General features: G+C 40.4%; 1 protein-coding gene across 1 annotated transcript in view; it reads left to right on the forward strand.

Moving 5' to 3' along the window:
* The window catches only part of LOC138378156 (zinc finger protein 182), a 46,282-nt gene that overhangs the window by 942 nt on the left and 24,917 nt on the right, over nucleotides 1-20,423 (forward strand). The window contains exon 3 of the mRNA XM_069463464.1: nucleotides 377-435. Within this exon, the coding sequence (XP_069319565.1) occupies nucleotides 421-435 (15 nt within the window). The 5' untranslated portion in view covers nucleotides 377-420. The remainder of the gene's footprint in view (nucleotides 1-376; nucleotides 436-20,423) is intronic.

Consider the following 20,423-nt stretch of genomic DNA (forward strand, 5'->3'; position numbering starts at 1 on the left):
TTATTATTCATCCCTTATTATGGGTCATATAAGATCATTTAAATTTGGCATTATTAAAGTCAATGCTGAGGTGAATTTACAGAGAAATTATGATACATTATAATAGGTTATTTTATTAACAAAAATATCTAGAAATATAATTTCTGGGTCAGTACACAATGTAATATATATAAAACCTTTTGTGTTCAGTATCCACATGAAGAAGAGAGTCAAGAACACACAGGTTGTTGTTAAAACCACATGGTTGCTCAAACTCTTCTACAGAGTGGCCCCATGGCCAGCTGATGTGAGGGGATTTCGGTAGATAATTTTGGGCATTGAAAGCTTGAGGGGGTCTCCTCATATGCTCTCATATACTCTTCTCCACTTGTTCCAGCTCGGCCTTCATAAATCTCTGCTTTTTCTCAAGAAGAGCAGGAAATGGCCAAACCCCAGGTACGTATGTTGTCTGTTCATTCATCTATTTTACTGTGGATGTGATATGTAGGAATCTTTGCCATAAAATAGGAAATTATAGACAGCAGATCGAGGCCAAGTTAGAATGTGGACACATGGAGGACTTAGGGTATAGCAGATATATTAATACTGAGCCATCAGTTTCTCCTTGAGCCTTCTGACAGTCAAAGGGAAACATAACCAGTACCTTGGCTCACCTCACTTATCAGGACAGAGCACACCCAGCCCTCAGGGGAAGTCAGGCTTTCCCAGAGTTGCTTTTCAAGGCATTTCTTTACATGCAATTCGAAGAACAATACAGAGAAACCCTGTGTACCCTTTCCCTCGTTTCCCCCAGTAACATCCTGCAGAACCGTAGTGCAGTATCAAAATCAAGTACAGAATAGCTCCACCATCACAAGTTGTTATCCTCAAGTTGTCCTTTGATAGTGACATCTACCATCCTTCCTCCCTCATACCCATTCCTAAACTCCTGGCAACTACTGATCTTTTCTATATGTCAGGAATTTTGTCATTTCAATCAAGAATGTGATAGAAATAGAATCATATAGTATGTGACCTTTTGGGATTGTATTTTTTTTTCACTCAATACAATTACCTGGAGATTCATCCAAGATTTTTCATGTGTTAATAGTTCTTTCTTTTTTATTGCTGAGTCGGTGATATAAATGTACCACAGCTTATTTATCCATTTCACCTGTTGAAAGACATTTGTGTTATTTCCAATTTTTGGCAGTTAGGAGTAGATTTTGTGTGAACACATGTTTCCATTTCTCTGGAGTAAATATTGGATTGCTGGGTCATATGGTAAGTGTATGTTTAACTTTTTAAAAATCTGCCAAATTGTTGTCCAAAGCATTGAGCCATTTTTCATTTCACCCAGCAATTTATGAGTTCCAATTGCTCCACATTTTTGTTAGGACTTGGTATGCTCAGCAGTACTTTTTACATTAGTCATTCTAATAGGTATGCAGTGGTATATCTCATTATGGTTTTAATTTGCATTTCTCGATGGCTAAAGATGTTGAATATCTTTATATATGCTTATTTACTTTTTGTATATCTTCTTTGATGAAGTGGCTGTTAAAAAGTTTCTGCTCATTTTAAAATTGGATTTTCTCACTATTGAGTTTTGAGAGTTCTTTGCACATTCTTATACTAGTCCTTCATCAGATACATGGTTTGTAAGTATTTTCTCTGAGTATGTGGCTTGTCCTTCCATTTGCTTAATAGGTGTTTGTAGAGCAACTCTCTTCTAGCTATTTGAAAATATACGATAATTTGTTGCTAATTATGGTCACCCTACAGCGCTATAGAACACTAGAACTTATTCGTCCTACCTAGGTGTACTTATGCATCCATTTACCAACCTTTGGCTATCCTCCCCTACTTCCTACTCTCCCCGCCTCTGGTAACCACTATTCTACTCTCTACTTCTATGAGATCAACTTTTTTAGCTTCCACATATGAATGAGAACATACAGTATCTATCTTTCTGTGCCTAGCTTATTTCACTTAGCATAGTGTCCTCCAGGTTCATCCATTGTTGCAAATGGCATAATTTCCCCCTTTTTAAAGGCCAAATAGTATTCCACTGTGAATCTGTACCACATATTCTTTATCTATTCATATGTTGGTGGAAACTTAGGTTGATTCCAAAACTTGGCTGTTGTGAAAAATGTTGCAGTAAACATGAGAGTGCAGCAGTCTCTTCAACATACTAATTTCAAATCCTTTGGATATATACCCAGAAGTGGGAATGCTGGATCACGTGGTAATTCTGTTTTTACTTTTCTTGAGGAATCTCCTGTTTTCCGTAATGGTTGTATATTAATTTACATTCCCTCAACAGTGTGTGAGGGTTCCCTTTTTTCCACATCCTTGCCAATGCTTGTTTTTTAAATCTTTTTATTTTATTTTTTTTTTTTGAGACAGAGTCTTGCTCTGTTGCCCGGGCTAGAGTGAGTGCCATGGCGTCAGCCTAGCTCACAGCAACCTCAAACTCCTGGGCTCAAGCGATCCTTCTGCCTCAGCCTCCCAAGTAGCTGGGACTACAGGCATGTGCCACCATGCCCGGCTCATTTTTTCTATATATATTTTTAGTTGTCCATATAATTTCTTTCTATTTTTAGTAGAGACGGGGTCTCGCTCTTGCTCAGGCTGGTCTCGAACTCCTGACCTCCAGCGATCCACCCGCCTCGGCCTCCCAGAGTGCTAGGATTACAGGCGTGAGCCACCACACCCGGCCTTGTTTTTTAAATCTTTATAGTAATAGCCATTCTTACAGGTGTGCAGTTATATCTCACCGTGGTTTTAATTTGTATTTCCTTAATGATTAGTGATGTTGAACATTTTTTAATATATCTGTTGGCCATTTGTATGTCTTCTTTCGAGAAATGTCTATTTGCCCATTTTTAAATTGAGATTTTATTTTATTTTTTTGAGACAGAGTCTCACTCTCTTGCCTGGGCTACAGTGCCGTGGCGTCAGCCTAGCTCACAGCAACCTCAAACTCCTGGGCTCAAGCGATCCTCCTGCCTCAGCCTCCCAGGTAGCTGGGACTACAGGCACGCGACACCGTGCCCGGCTAATTTTTTCTATTTTTAGTTGTTTCGGCTAATTTCTTTCTACTTATAGTAGACATGGGTCTCGCTCTTGCTCAGGCTGGTCTTGAACTCCTGAGCTCAAGCAATCCTCCCCTCTTGGCCTCCCAGAGTGCTAGGATTACAGGCGTGAGTCACCGAGCCCGGCCTTTTAATTGGGTTATTTTCTTGCTATTGAGTTGTTTAAGTTCCTTATATATTCTGGATATTAACCCCAAATCAGATGTATGGCTTGCAAATATTTTTGCCCTTTCTATAGGTTGCCTCTTCACTCTGTTAATTGTTTCCTTTGCTATGTAGAAGTTTTAGAAAAAATTATTTGTGAAAGAATATAAGGTACAAATATAATTTTGTTACATGGATATATTATGTAGTGGTGAAGTGAGAACTTTTAGGTTATCCATCACTTGAATAACATAAGTTGTACCCATTAAGTAATTTCTTATCATCCACCCCCTTCTCACCCTGCCACCCTTCCAAGTCTCCACTCTCAGTCCACATTTTCCACATTCTATGTCCATGTGTACACATTATCCAGTTCCCACTTATAAGTGAGAACATGCAGTATTTGTCTTTCTGTGTCTGAGTTGTTTCACTTAAGATAATGGTCTCCAGTTCCAACCATGTTGCTGCAAAAGACATAATTTTATTTTTTATGGCTGAATAGTATTCCATTGTGTATATATTAACACATTTGCTTTATACAGTCATCCGTTGATAGACACTTAGGTTGATTCCATATTTTTGCTGTTGTGAATAGTGCTGTGATGAACATATGAGGGCAGGTATTTTTGATATAATTATTTATTTTCCTTTGTGTAGTTACCTAATAGTAGGATTGCTGAATCAAATGGCAGTTTTATTTTTAGTTCTTTGAGAAATATCTATAATGTTTTCCATAGAGATTTTACTAATTTACGTTTTCACCAAGAGTGTGTAGGTGTTTTCTTTTCTCTGCGTCCTTGCCAACATGTTACTTTTTGTCTTTTTAATCATATCCATTCTTCCAGCAATCCCATTACTGGGCATCTACTCAAAGGAAAAAAAGACATTCTATAAAACAGATGTCTGCACTAGAATGTTTATAGCAGCACAATTCACAATTGCAAAGATGTGGAAACAACCCAAGTGCCCATCAATGCATGAGTGGATTAATAAAATGTGGTATATGTATACCATGGAATACTACTCAGCCACAAAAAACAATGGTGATCTAGCACCTCTTGTATTATCCTGGATAAAGCTAGAGCCCATTCTACTAAGTGAAGTATCCCAAGGATGGAAAAACAAGCACCACATGTACTCACCATCAAATTGGTATTAATGGATCAACACTTATGTGCACATATAGTGGTAACATTCATCAGGTGTCAGACAGGTGGGAGGGAGGTGGAGGGGGTGGGTATATTCATACCTAATGGGTGTGGTGTGCACCACCTGGGGAATGGACATACTTGTAGCTCTGACTTGGGTGGAGCAAAGGTAATATATGTAACCTAAATATTTGTACCCCTGTAATATTCTGAAATTAAAAAAGAAAATCGTGGCCGGGCACGATGGTTCACCCTTGTAATCCTAGCACTTGGGAGGCCGAGGCGGGTGGATCATTTGAGCTCAGGAGTTCGAGACCAGCCTGAGCAAGAGCGAGACCCCGTCTCTACTAAAATAATAGAAATAAATTATCTGGACAACTAAAAATATATAGAAAAATTAGCCGGGCATGGTGGCACATGCCTGTAGTCCCAGCTACTCGGGAGGCTAAGGCAGTAGGATTGCTTGAGCCCAGGAGTTTGAGGTTGCTGTGAGCTAGGCTGATGCCACAGCACTCTAGCCCAGGCAAGAGAGTGAGACTCTGTCTCAAAAAAAAAAAAATCATATGCATTCTGACTAGCGTAAGATGATATGTTATTGTGGTTCTAATTTGCATTTCATTTGACAGGGAGTAATATACAGAATTTACAAGGAACTCAACAGGAAAATCCTAAAGAATCCCATTAAAAACTAAGCAAAGGACATGAATAGGCATTTTTCAAGAGATTACATACCAGTGGCCAATACGAAGAAGCTTTTTGTTTGATGTAATCACATCTGTCTATTTTTGTGTTTGTTGCCTGAACTTTTGGGGTCAAATCTAAAAAAAATCATTGCCCAGACCCGTGTCGTATAGTTTTTCTCCTATGTTTTCTTTTAGTAGTTTTAGTTTCTCTAGTTGTTCTTTTGATCTGTGTATCCATCCCTTCACCAATACCACACTGTCTTCATTACTGCAACTTTAAAGTAAGTTTTAAAATCAGATAGTATTATTTCTTCTTCTTTTTCAAAATTGTTTGGCTGTTCTTGGTCCTTTGCCTTTGCTTTTCTATATAAATTTTAGAATAATCTTTTTGTATCTCTAAAAATTATCTTGGTAGGATTTTGATTGGAATTGATTTAAATGTGTAGATCAATTTGGGAGAATTGACAACTTTAATATGTTGAGTTTTCTAATCCATGAACACAATGTCTCTCCATTTATTTAGATCTTCTTTGAGTTATTTAATCAACATTTTATCGTTTTCAGCATACAGATCTTATACATATGTATTGGTCTGCTCAGGATGCCATAACAAAGTATGACAGACTGGGTGGCTTAAACAACAGAAATTTATTTTGTCACGGTTCTGGAGGCTAAACATCTAAGATCAAGGTGCCATCAGGGTTGTTTTCTGGTAAGGCCTCTCTTCCTGGCTTGCTGACAGCTGCCTTTTGTAGTACTGTATAAATGACACATACATTTTTATGAATTCAATAAGCAGATGGGCTTTTTTTTTTTTTGAGACAGGGTCTCCCTCTGTTGCCTGGGCTGGAGTGCAGTGTTGTCATCATAGCTCACTGCAACCTCAAATTCCTGGGCTCAAATGTTCCTCCCACCTCAGCCTCCCAAGTAGCTGGGACAACAGGTGTGGGCCACCATGCCCAGCTAATTTTTGTATTTTTTTTGTAGAGATGGGGTCTCGCTCTGTTGTTCAGTCTGGTCTCAGACTCCTGGCCTCAAGCAATCCTCCCATGTTGGCCTCCCAAAGTGCTAGGATTACAGGCATGACCCACCATGCCCAGCCTGTTCTATTGTTTTTTAGTAAAGTGTTTTGTATGAGTCAGTTGCATACAGTTGGTTGATGGTGTTGTTTAGTTCTATATTCTTGCTTATTTTCTTTCTACTGGTTCTATCAGTTATTGAGAAAGGAGTATTAAAGTGTAAAATTATTGTTGCAAAGTTGCCTATTTCTCATGTCACGTATCAATTTTTGCTTCATGTATTATATTTTGAAGCTCTGTTAGGTATATACACTTTTAGGAGTGTTTATCTTTTGGTTAATTTATTCTTTTATCCTTATATCACGTCAGTCATTATCCCAGATGATTTTATTTTGTTCTGAGGTCTACTTTGGTTGTTATTAATATGGTCACTCCAGTTTTCCTTTGATTAGTATTTCAATGGTATGCTTTTTTCCATTCTTAACTTTTATCGTACCTATATTATTATATTTAATGTATGTTCTTTTAGACAGCATATAGCTGAGTATATTAGTCTGCTTGGGCTGTCATAAGAAAGTACCACCGACTGGGTGGCTTGAACAACAAAAATTTATTTTCTTTTAGTTCTAGAGTCTGGGAAGTCCCAGACCGAGGTGCCAGCTGATTTGATTTCTGGTAAGGGCACTCTTTCTGGCTGGCAGATGCCCATTTTCTTGCTGTGTCCTCACATGGCCTTTTCCTCTACTCACGCATGGAGAAAGAGAGAGAGCTCTGATATCTATTCCTGTCCTTATATGTACACCAGTTCTATTGGGTTAGGGTCCTACCATTATGACCTAATTTAACCCTGGTACCTCCATAAATGCCCTGTCTCCAAATACAGGGACATTTGGGGGTGGGGCTTCAACATATGAATTTGAGTAGGGGAGGGACACAATTCAGTCCATAACAGTTGGATAATATTATTTTAATCCATTTTGAAAATTTCTTTCTTTCAATTGCTATGTTCAGTCCATTTACATTTAATGTAATTATTGATAGTCTTGGATTTAGGTCTACCATTTTATTTTTTGGTTTCTGTTTTTCTTCCTTTTTTTGTTCTTCTTTTTCTGCCACCCTTTTGGGTTATTTGTACATTTTTTGCTATTACATTTTCATTTATCTGTTGCATTTTGACTACATTTACATAGATTTTTGGTGGTTTCCCTACAGATTATCATATGTATTTAACTTTACATAATATGCTTAGAATCAATATTTTACCTCTTTTTTTTTTTTTTTTTTTTTTTTTTTTTTTTTTTTTGAGACAGAGTCTCACTCTGTTGCCCAGGCTAGAGTGAGTGCCGTGGCGTCAGCCTAGCTCACAGCAACCTCAAACTCCTGAGCTCAAGCGATCCTCCTGTCTCAGCCTCCCGAGTAGCTGGGACTACAGGCATGCGCCACCATGCCCAGCTAATTTTTTCTATATATATTTTTAGCTGTCCATATAATTTCTTTCTATTTTTAGTAGAGGTGGGGTCTCGCTCTTGCTCAGGCTGGTCTCGAACTCCTGAGCTCAAACGATCCGCCCACCTCGGCCTCCCAGAGTGCTAGGATTACAGGCGTGAGCCACCGCGCCCGGCCACCTCTTTAAGTGAAGTATATGAACCTTACCATCTTAAAAGTCACTTTACCCTCTCTTCCCTTTATGTTTTTATTGTCTTATGTATTACTTCTACATACATTGAAAATCCCACTAGACAATGTTATAATTTTTCTTCCAGCTGTCAAACATATTTTAAAGAACTCAAAAGGAGTAGGATAATCTATTATATTATATTATATTTACCTAGATTTTTACCACTTCAGATGTTTTTCCTTCATTGTTGACAATCCAAGTTTTCCTTCTGGTTATCGATTGCCTGTCATGAAGAATTACCATTAGCAGTTGTTTCACAGCAAATCTGCTGGCAACACATTCTTAGTTTTCCTTCATTGAGAATGTTTTTCTTTCACCGTAATTCCTAAAGGAAATTTTCACTGCATATAGATTTCTCAGTGGACTGTTGTTTTCTTTTGGAACTTTAACCATGTTGTTCCACTTCCTTCTGTACTCCATGGTTTCTGATGAGAAATCTACAGTCATTTGAATAGTTGTTCCCCGGTAAGTAATTTGTTGTTTTTCCCTTGTCCTTAGTTTTCAGCAGTTTGATGATGATGTGTGTGAGTCTGGATTTTTTTGGGTTTATCTTGTTTGGGTCTTACTGAACCTCCTGAACCTACAGCTTTTGTGTTTTGCTGTATTTGGGAAGTGTTCAGGAGTTAGTTCCTCACATATTTTTCTGTACTGTGCCCTTTCTTCTCTCCTTCTGGAACTCTGATAACATGAATTTTGGACCTTTTGGTATTGTACCACAGGTCCCAGAATCTCTGTTCATGTTTTTCGTTGTTTTTTTTTTTCAGATTGGATAACTCCTATTGATTTACCTTAAAGTTACTCTTTTCTGTTATCTTTCTTGTGTTACTCAGTCCATCCAGTGGGGGTTTATTTCAGTTATTATTTCTTTCAATTTTAAAATTTCCATTTGGTTCTTCTTTATATTATATCTTGTTTCTTTGGTGAGACTTTCTATTTTTCTGTTGGTTCCCAGAGTGTTTGCTCTTACTTCTTGGGATATTTTTATAATAGCTGCCTTAAAGACTTTCTCAAACATTTCCAAGATCTGTGTCCTCTCAGTGTTGGTGTCTGTTGATTCTCATGTGAGTTGAGATTTTACTTGTTCTTTGTGTACCATGTAATTTTTGATCATGTCCTGAACATTTCGAATATGATGTTATGAGGCTCTGGGTTATGTTTAAATCCTATGGAGAATGGTGATGTTTTTGTTTGCGATAGGCAATCAACCCAGTTGTGTTCAGGCTGCAAGTTCTAATCAGCCTTCTGTGGCTTATGGTTTCAGTGTCAGTTCAGTTTTCAAACCTATGCAGTGCTATTTATACCTATCCTGTCTGTGTGGCACCCTGTGGCCATTGTGGGATTCAGGTAGTGGTTTGTTCCTTAGTTCAGTTCTCAAAATGTTTGCTTTTCTTTTTAGGATTAGATCCACACATGCACTTCTTAAGGGTGAGCCGAAGAGTGGATAAATGATTTTATGGAGTTGCTTTCCTGAATTACTCCTCTCGATGATTTCCTGTGTACTTTCTGGTTCCCTGTGGCCCTCCTTTTCCGTTCTCCTGACAGAAAACTGAGACTTTACTTAGCCTGCCGTGCTGCACACTTCCCCCAACTGTGCCCAGGAGTGCTGTTTACCACTCCTCAATCCAGTTCTAGAGGGCTGCTTCTTGAGCTCTCTCCATCTGTGTCTCCGTGCTCTCTTCTTGGATTGATGCTGCCTTGATCCTGGACCAGGGAATACCAGAGAAAAGGCGGCAAACTCACAGTCTGTTTGGTGATATTTCAAATTCTGGCCTTTTCCCCTAGTCTACCTTCTTCCTTTTTTACTTTTCAGAATCATCAAACACGTCCAAGTTTTATATCTGTATTCAGTGGGAGAGACAGGGCAGAATGTGCTTACTCCACCTTGCTCAGAACCAGATGCCCCAGCATTGTACTGCGCTGTGTGCTCCAGCTATCTAGCACCAAACCACATGGAACTGCACCAAGCCCGTCTGTCACTTCAGCTGCTTCTTACCACCAACACTGTGGGCCTTTGACAAACTGTACTTGCCATATGGCGCAGCTGTCAGATTTGGTGAGCAGTGGGAGGCTTGACTCTGTACTCACATATTTTTTTAAAATTCTAGTTCCAGGCCGGGCGCAGTGGCTCATGCCTGTAATCCTGGCACTCTGGGAGGCCGAGGCGGGAGGATCGCTCGAGGTCAGGAGTTTGAGACCAACCTGGGCAAGAGTGAGACCCCGTCTCTATTAAAAATAGAAATAAATTATCTGGACAACTAAAAAATATATACAGAAAAAATTAGCCGGGCATGGTGGCTCATGCCTCTAGTCCCAGCTACTCGGGAGGCTGAGGCAGTAGGATTGCTTGAGCCCAGGTGATTGAGGTTTCTGTGAGCTAGGCTGACACCACGGCACTCTAGCCTGGGCAACAGAGTGAGACTCTGTCTCAAAAAAAAAAAAATTCTAATTCCATCGGTGCACGTGTCTGATCCCAAGCATTTTTCTCTTCTGCTCTTATAAAAGAAATATAATTTTTCTCACTGCAAATGGAACAGTTGCACCCTATAAAAATCCAGGCTAGTTAGGAATATAAAAAGGCACGATTGATTAAATCACCCTCTGGAGAGGATAGGTCTCATCATCTTCACAGTTTGGTAAATGTCCCTAGGGAAGTGTATCTCTTATTTTCTCTCTCCATCCCTACCTGTGATTCCCTTTCTCCTCCTTATATATTTATATCTAATTAGTCATTTTTCTGCTCTTTCCATTATTTTTGCCTCTTTCCTGATGTTCTGAGATTCATTCTTTTATCCTGTCCTTTGTGTTTGAAGAACATCCTATAGACATTTTCTTAAGAAATTTTCTTAAGTTCTGCCAGAGACAAATTCTTTTAGATTTCCTTCACCTGAGAAGGTCTTGATTCCCCCTTCATTCCTGAAGGGTAATTTTGCCAGATACAGAATATTTGGTTGACAGTTCTTTTCTGTCTTTGCTTGAAAAGTATTATGCTACTTCTTTCTGGCCTCTGTGGTCTCTGCTGTGATTCAAATTGTTTTTCCCTTATAGGTAATACATTGCTTTTCTCTGGCTATTTTCAGTATTCTTTTTCTTTTTCTTTAGTTTTCAGAAGTTTAATTTTGACATGTCTTGGCATGAATTCTTTGGGTCTATCCTATTAATGGGTTTGCTCAGCTTCTTGGATCTGTAGGTTTATGTTTTTTGCCAAATTTGAGAAATGTCAGCCATTATTTCTTTGACTACTCTTTTAGCCACATTTTCTTTTTCCTCCTCTCCCTCTGGGATGTCAATGACATGAATTTGGATCTTTTGTTATAGTCCCATGAGTCCCTGAGATTCCATTCATTTTTTTTCCTTGTTTTTCAGGTTGAGCAGATTCTATTGATCTGTCCTTGTTCACTGATTCTATCCTTTGTCATCTCCACTAAGCTACTGATTCCATTCAGTGAGTTTTTAATTTATTTTATTGTATTTTTCAGTTATATAATCTGTTTGATTTTCTTTTTTATAACTTCCCTTTCTTTGCTGAGATTTTCTGTTTTTATTTGTCTCAGGAGAATTTTTAATTGTTGAGGCGTTTTTATGTTGCTGCTTTCAATCTTTATAAGGTGTTATAGGTTGAAATTTGTCTCCTCCCATCCCCCTGCCGAATTCTTATGAGTGCACCAGAATTAGTGCAGACCCTGCAAGTTAAGGGCTTGTTCCCACAAGATTGCCACCACTTCAGATGCCAGCCTCATGTGGGGTGCTTGGGCTACCTGCACTTCTGCCCAGCTGACTACAAATTCAGGGATTGCCACGAACTTTTCCTTAGGTTCAAGAATTTGCTAGAACAACTCATAGAAATCCGGAAAGCACTTATGATTACTAGCTTATAAAGAAGGATACAACTCAGGAACAATTAAATGGAAGCGCTATAGAGGGCAAGGTATAGGAGGGTGCAGAGCTTCCTTCCATGTCCTCTCTGGGTACGCCACCCTCCTGGCACCTCAGTGTGTTTACCAACCCAGAAGCTCCCCTAACCCTGTCATTTAGGGGTTTTTATGGAGGTCCCACTACATAGGCACGATTGATTAAACCATTGGCCATTGGTGGTTAACTCAATCTCCAGCCCCTTTCCCTTCCCCAGAGGTCTGGGGGTGGGGCTGAAAGTTCCAACCCTCTAATCTAATCGTGTGCTTGGTTTTTCTAGTGACCAGCCCCGATCCTGAAGCTATCTGAGTCATTTCATTAGCATACAAAAGGCATTAAATTCCAAGGGTTTGGGGAGCTTTGTGCTAGGATCTGGGGACAAAGATCAAATATTTATTTTTTATGATACCACAGGGTGTTATGTTTTTTTTCTAATTTGGTCTTGAGGTCTCTCTCACAGGAGTGGTTAGAACCTCTAACCCTACCCTGACGGGGTTCCAGGGAATTTCATGAATGTTTACAATTGCCTTTCACAGGATACTTCTTTGTCCTGGTGGATGGCTTAATGCCTAAGTATCTGACGTGTGACCAGGTGTCCTTCTCACAGGAAACTTGTTTGTCTGCGTGGCTCTAGTCTGACCTATGTCCAGTTTATTCCTATCAAGATAGCCACTCTCTAGGAGAGCCTTGACTGGGGAAGAAGTTAGATTCTGACGTGTTGGTCAGGTGAGATGCAGAGAAGGCCACACAACAAAACACATGACATTGTTACAGCAAGTGTTACAGCGAGTGGTCCCAAGGACAAACCGAGCGGCACACAGAGAGTCGGAGAATCAAGGTTTATTCCCTGGCGGGCTCAGAAGGGTCTCGCCACCAAATTCTGAGCCCCATCTACCCAATTTTTACTGCTTTTATTAAGTTGGAGTGGTCCGAGGGGTGGACTCTCAGGTGGCCAATGCCCGCCAGGTAATAGGTTAGTTGATGTGCCAGGTAATTGGTTAGTATTATGCTGATGCGGGTCTTACATGAGGGGTGGGGGGTCTCAGGTGGCTGCTGTGCCAAGTAATAGATGGGGGTTTTCCTTATCATCATAACAGAAGCAGTCCATTACTTCCAGGTTCCAGAGAGAAGAGGGCAGCGTGCCTCTCAGGGCCAACGGGAAGTGGAGAGCTATCCAGGATACACACGCCGGCATGTGGGGAGCGAGGCTGAGAGATCGAGGGACCTGTGGGGCAAAGCCTTTATTAGGGCCCAGGGCATTACCTAGGTGGGTTTCCCTCCAGGAGTTCTAATCGGTGAGTTGAGAGCAAGCAGGCACAAGAGTCATGGAATCATGTGACTGAGAGGTGGTCACTGTGGCATATCTGTGCAGCCCATGTGGGGTGTGGGGATCAGAGGGGTGAGTCAAGTAGGTTGTATCCAGCTGTTCCCTAGGGAGGTGGTCACCAGCAGGGGGTTGTATAAGGCAGATATCTGGATCAACCACATTGGGGAACAGGGAGGAAGCAGAGAACTGGAAACCACATCAAGGGTGACTAAGCCCTGTTTCGGGTATGATAGAGGCCAACTTATATTTAAAATGGATGCCAAGGCAACATACAGTTATAGACATGTCAATGGAAAAAAGCCAAACTCTGTGAAACAATTTTAAAGAGATTTATTCTGAGTCAAATTTGAAGACCATGACCTGGAGCCACGCTCAAGAAGCCTTGAGCAAGTAGACTCGCTGTGGCTGGGTTACAGTTTGGTTTTATACATTTCAGGGAGACAGGGGTTACAGGCAAAGTCATAAATCAATACGTGGGAGGCATACATTGGTTTGGCCTGAAAAGGTGGGCCATGGGGGTGGGTGGGGCTTACAGGTTATAGGTGGGTTTAAAGACTCTTTGACTTGTAATTGGTTAAAGACATGAAGCTTTGTCTAAAGGCTTGGAAGGTTTTAAGGCAAGGAGATGTTTATCAGAGATAAGCCCTGGGACGTAGATTTGTTGTGTAAATTGAGGACCTGCAGGTTTGTCTTGCATACCCTTAGGCCTGTTAATGGGTTACAAAGGACGTCCCCAAGAAGGGAGGGGGCGTGATGAGGCATGTCTGACCTCCCTCCCCTTGGCAGGCAATTTAGTTTTTGGATATATCCCCTTGGCCAAGAGGGGCTCCATTCAGTCAGCCAGTGGGGGGAGCTTTAAGATTTTATTTTATTTCACAGGAATTCACTACACAGGGGACAAACAGTGCTTCCTGGGCTGGGTACCTGATTTCCCCCTGCTGGATCTGCATGGTGCCTGGACTCTTTTGTGGGAGAAGGGATTCCTTGGCCAGCAGGGATGAAGAGCATTTCCTGGCTGGGTGCTTGTCATGTGGGGTCCCCCTGCCTGTGCTGCCTGACTGCCAGGTGTCTCAAAGTGGGAGTGTGTGTCTAGATGGAGAGGGAAGTCTCAGCTCAGTGGGGAAGAAGGCGCTTTCCCTGGCTGCATATTGTCAGCAAGGCTCCAGATTAATCTCCTTTGCTTGTGTCACAGGCCTGTCTGGTGTTTTTGGAGGGATTCCTGTTGATTTAAGGGAAGACTGAGTCTACCTGTGCTGCTTTCTGTTTGCATTGAAGATTTAAGCAGGACCGTGCTTCGCCAGGAATCGTATAAAGTTACTACACACCTCCTTCCTTAAAAGAAAAAAAAAAATCTAACTCCTTAGGGGAACTATTAAAACCCTCTTAATTACAAATGTAAATCTCTCTAAGGTATTTAACTCTGAGCAAACCTATAATATATAATACTGATATCTGGAGAGTAAGAAGCCTTTATGAAAACTTTCTTAATACAACATAACCAGGTTCTTATTTGAATCCTTAAAGCCTATGTGGGACTTCTAACCCTGGTGTACCAACCAGACAACATATTTTTTAAGGGCACAGATTAGGTGGTTCTGTGTTTCCCAGCATACAGTGCTGCAAATGGTGGGAACAACTATGTATTGACCAAACTTTCCTCAATCGTAAATTGTTCTCCACTATTTTATGGTATCAGGAAAAACATCCAGATTCTTTGTCTCCATGCCAATTCTATTACAGCTAGGCTGCTTGCTTTCTATTGCTTGATTGGGATTTTAGAGACACAGGCTGGGGTTGCCTTCTGTTGTTGGGTTGTGGGGAATCATACGATGTCTTGCTACTGTTGTTTAAATCCTTGGGTCCCTAACCAGTGCGCTTTCCACTTTCCTCCTTTCAGAGTCTTCTTTTGGTTGCCTCTTGCATTACTTCCAGGGTTTATGGTTGTATGTAGTGGGGAAGAGCAGGGAAAAAGGGAGTCTGTTTCATCATGTCCAGACTAGAAGTCTACCATTTCTTTCTTTTGAAACAAGGAAGGCTTGTATATATATAGTTTGCCAGCTTGCAGTTTTCACTCAATGTGGTAATTTTTTTTTTTTTGAGACAGAGTCTCACTCTGTTGCGCAGGCTAGAGTGCTGTGGCATCAGCCTCGCTCACAGCAACCTCAAACTCCTGGGCTCAAGTGATCCTCCTGCCTCAGCCTCCCGAGTAGCTGGGACTACAGGCATGCGCCACCATGCCCGGCTATATTTTCTATATATATTTTTAGCTGTCCATATAATTTCTTTCTATTTTTAGTCGAGATGGGGTCTCACTCTTGCTCAGGCTGGTCTTGAACTCCTGAGCTCAAACAATCCATCCGCCTCGGCCTCCCAAAGTGCTAGGATTACAGGGGTGAGCCACCATGCCCGGCCTCAATGTGGTAATTTAACAAATACTTATTGAGTGAGTAACTAAAGTGTGGTCATCTTTCCATCTAAGACCAGAGAACTACCTTTTCCTTCTTAACAACTGCATGTGATTATTGTATTAGTCAGTTTAGGCTGCCATAACAAAATACCACATATTCAGTGGCTTAAACAATACTAATCTGTGTTCTCACATTGTAGAGGCTGGAAGTCCAAGATCAAGGTGCCAGCAGGGTTGGTTTCTGGTAAGACCTCTCTCCCTGGCTTGCTGACACCTGCCTTCTCACTGTGTCCTCACATGACCTTTCCTCTGTGGGTGCACAGGGAGAGAGAGGGAGCTCTGTTATCTCTTCTTCTTCTTATAAGGACACCAATACTCTTAGATTAGGATCCCATCCTTATGGCCTCATTTAACCTTAATTATCTCCTTAAAAGGGCCCTTTCATCAAATACAGTCACACTGGGGGTTAGGGCTTCAGTATATGAATTTGATGGGGGGGGCACAATTCAGCCTATAACAATTATAAATCTAACATGTACCATAGTTTTTGTTTTATTTGGTCCCTTATTGATAGAATTTTGGGTTGCTTCCAATTTTATCCTATAACAGAGAGTTAGGAAGTGAATGAATGTCTATGCATGTGTGTATTCTTGTAGGGACATTTCTGTGGGACAGATTCCTATAACTGGAATTTCTGAAATAAAAAATTTAGTTTAATTTTTAAGAGAAATTGCCAAATTCCTTCCTAAAAAGGCTTAACAAAGTCACGCTCTCACCAGTAGTGCAATGTAATGTCTGTTTCTGAATATTGTCCCCACAGGTATGTATTATCAGTGTTTTTGTACCTTGGCAATCATATAATTGATGGATGATTTCTCATTTCATTTATTTATTTAGTTGTCGAGGTTGACCAAATTTCCATATGTGTTAGCCATTTTCTATAGAGAAGTTGTAAGAATGATGCAATGAATAATCATGTACCTTTCACCTAAATTCACCAATTGTTGACTTTTTATCCTGTTTTTTACATCATCTGTCTCTGCATAAATATATGTGTGTGTGTTTTCTGTATATGTATGCATACACACATATGTATGTAATTTGAGGGTTAATGGCAGACATAATAACATAATGACACTCCTGCTGAATCCTTCAGCGTGGTCCTTATATGGAGTCACAGGGATCGTCACTGTGCAGATCCTAGTCGGGCTGTATGTTGAGCCCTGTGCAGCCCAGTATCTGTCCATTAATTTTTTAGCGAGGAGCCCACCAATCTCTTCTTTTGACACCCTGTTATTGGGTAATCAGACCCAGAGCTTTTTTTCGGGAAGGCTCTTGCCCAGATTACTTAGGGTAGGGTGTCTGATTCGTATTTTTATATTTTTGTTGGTAGTGGTGGTTAATTTTTGTTATTTTGGCAGTAGTTGTATTTTTAAATGCCTAAGAATTAGCTATGGTTTGGATTATGTCATGGGCCAATTGACCTTACCTCATGAGGAGGGTTCTTCTGGCTTAGTAACCCGCAGGAATGCCAAGAACAAACGTAGAAGTTTGAGTCAGGTTAACAATCATCATTCTCCAATGAAGGTGCTTGGCCTAGGAAGGGAGATATGTGTAAGAGCATGGCTGGCCAGAGGGGCCCGAGTCCTGGACTCTAAATCTCTTCAGAAACTACAATGTCTCGGCTGTATACCGAGGAGGGTAGCTTTCTCCTCAGGCCTGAAAAATCACATAGAGGTTTTTACCAGGAGCCGGACTCCTCAGTCTCCTGAGAGCAAGGACATTCTCCTATATCATTAAATTACCTTTAACACACTGAGAAAGTTAACACTGTTATAATACTTTTATGACGTATATAGTCTTTTTTTTTTTTTTTTTTTTTTGGAGACAGAGTCTCGCTCTGTTGCCCAGGCTAGAGTGCTGTGGCATCAGCCTTGCTCATAGCAACCTCAAACTCCTGGGCTCAAGCGATCCTTCTGCCTCAGCCTCCTGAGTAGCTGGAACTACAGGCATGTGCCACCAGGCTCAGCTATTTTTTTCCTATATATTTTTAACTGTCCAGATAATTTCTTTCTATTTTTAGTAGAGATGGAGTCTTGCTCTTGCTGAGGCTAGTCTCGAGCTCCTGACCTTGAGCAATCCTCCTGCCTTGGCCTCCCAGAGTGCTAGGATTACAGGCATGAGCCACCACACCCGGCCATATTATGCAGTATGTAGTCTTTATATTTTAATCTGGAAGAGTTCCTTAGCATTTCTTTGCCTTTCATGTCTGTGACATTTTTAAAGCAAACAGGCCATTTATATTGTAGAATGTCCCTCACTTTGGCTGTTTCTTTTTTTTTTTTTTTTTTTTTGTTGAGACAGAGTCTCACTTTGTTGCCCAGGCTAGAGTGAGTGCCGTGGCGTCAGCTTAGCTCACAGCAACCTCAGACTCCTTGGCTTAAGCGATCCTACTGCCTCAGCCTCCTGAGTAGCTGGGACTACAGGCATGCGCCACTATGCCCGGCTAATTTTTTCTATATAGATTTTTAGTTGTCCATATAATGTCTTTCTATTTTTAGTAGAGACGGGGTCTCGCTCAGGCTGGTCTCGAACTCCTGACCTTGAGCAATCCACCCGCCTCGGCCTCCCAGAGTGCTAGGATTACAGGCGTGAGCCACCGCGCCCGGCCTGGCTGTTTCTTAATGTTTCTTCATGATTAGATTGAGGTCATGAATTTTTGGCAGGAGAACTATATAAGTGATGTATCCTTGTTGCATCATATCGGGGGACATATAATGTCGATTTGTCTCATTTTTGATGATATTAACTTTGATCACTTGCTTAAGTTCCTCTCACTTGCTAGGTTTCTTGACTGCAAAGTTACTGTTTTTTCCTTTGTAATTAATAAGTGAAGTGATACTTTGAGGCTACATAAATGTCCTGTTCCTCATCAAGCTTTCACCAGTTAGTGTTAGTATCCATTGATGAATCTTGCCTGAATCAGTTATTGTGACAGTTGCTAAATGACAGTTTTTTAACTCTTATCATTTCTTCTGTATTTATTGTCATTTTACTGTAAGAAAGAGCTTCCTCTTCTTTATTTATTTGCTTGTTTATATCAGTAATAAATTTTTAAATTTTATTTTTATGGGTTTTTATTTTACTCATTGGCTATTGCGGTCATTATTTATTCTGATGCTCAGTTGTCCCTTAGTTGGCCAGTGGGAGCCCCTTTAAGCTGGCTTTTGTGTCATTTTGGCATATCCCTATAATTTTCTGAGTACTTTCTTACTTTTTGGCCCAAGATGTTCCAGTCTTCATCTTTCACTTTACTTGCCCTAGCCCTGGAATCAGCCATTTCTCCAAGGACCTCTGGTTCCTTTTAGTGGATAATTATATTTAGAAACCAAAATCTGGGTGCTAGATGATGTATTCATTGCTGCTGGGACATCATTACTTCTGGGCCCTTTCAGTGAACAGAGATGTATGTGTGTGTGCACGTGCATGCAGGCATATATCTGCATCTGTATATCTGTGTGTATACGTACACACAATACACACATACAAACACACCTTGAGTTCATGCAATATCCCAGGAATCTTCCTAGTCATCCCTCATTCCATATCTGCATTTCCCTTCTCCCACAGTGAGATCAGTGGCTCCTAGGATCAATATATCAACTCATTTGCTCAGTCTACGATATACAGAAAGTAGAGTCAGAATTCCTGCATCCGTATTAGGATGTGAAAAACCAACCTATTGAGTATAGTAAATAATTTGTTTGCATGTCTTCTGCCTTTTTTTTTCTTTTTGAGACAGAGTCTCGCTCTGTTGCCCGGGCTAGAGTGCCATGGCATCAGCCTAGCTCACAGCAACCTCAAACTCCTGGGCTCAAGCAATCCTACTGCCTCAGCCTCCCGAGTAGCTGGGACTACAGGCATGCGCCACCATGTCCGGCTAATTTTTTTTCTATATATTTTTATTTGTCCATGTAAATTCTTTCTATTTTTAGTAGAGACGGGGTCTCGCTCTTGCTCAGGCTGGCCTCGAACTCCTGAGCTCAAATGATCCACCCGCCTCGGCCTCCCCAGTGCTAGGATTACAGGCATGAGCCACCGTGCCCGGCCTCTTCTGCCCTTAGATTAAGAATATGTAGTCAAAGTATTCTGTTCAAAAGTTACTTGGACTAGTTTTTCTTTTTCATTTTTTCCTATCCAGTATGGTTATGTTATTTACTTGGTATACAGTTAGGTTCGTGTTTTCAGTTTGTATTCCATTTTACATTTTATTTCTTTCCATCTTTGTTGATTTAATTGTATTCTTTGTATGTAAAATGTTAATATGATTTGAACAGAGAAAATTATATAAAAATATGCATAACTGTCACCTCTCCCCAGTACCTTCTACTCCATTCTCATTCCTACTTGGAGATAACCAATCTTGTTAGTTTTCTAATTTATGCTTATGATGTTTCTTTTTAAAAAATAAGCAGATAGGTGTATTTTTAAATTTCCTCTTCTTTGTTACACAAAATGTAGTATACTTTATTCATATATTCTTTTTCACTTTGCTTTTCCCCCCGAATAGATTCTGGAAATAACTCCATGTATGTTTACAAATATCTTCCTCATTAATTTTTATAGCTACATCCTATTCCATTGGTGGACATACTGGTTTGTTTAACTGCTTTCCTATGTATGTGGCAATTTTGGTTGTTTCCAGTATTTGGCAACTAAGAATGATGTTGCAGTGAAATATCTCGTGCATATGTTGTTTCTTTTTTGTGCAGGTGTGTCCTTCTACATAAATTCCTACAAGTGGCATTGCTGGGTCAAAGGGTAAATAAAACCGTGGTTTTGTTAGACATTGACAGATTCCATTCTATAGTAGTTGTACTGTTTTCCATTCCCACCAACAGTGTATGATGATGTCTGTTTCTCTGTAGCTGTAGCAGCAGCGTATATTGTTGGGTTTTTTAAGTTTTCCAATCTGATAGGTAGAAATGGTATCTCTGTGTAATTTTTATTGGTATTTTTCTTACTAGG

Source organism: Eulemur rufifrons, chromosome 30 (genome assembly GCF_041146395.1).
Source record: "Eulemur rufifrons isolate Redbay chromosome 30, OSU_ERuf_1, whole genome shotgun sequence".
Lineage (NCBI taxonomy): Eukaryota > Metazoa > Chordata > Mammalia > Primates > Lemuridae > Eulemur > Eulemur rufifrons.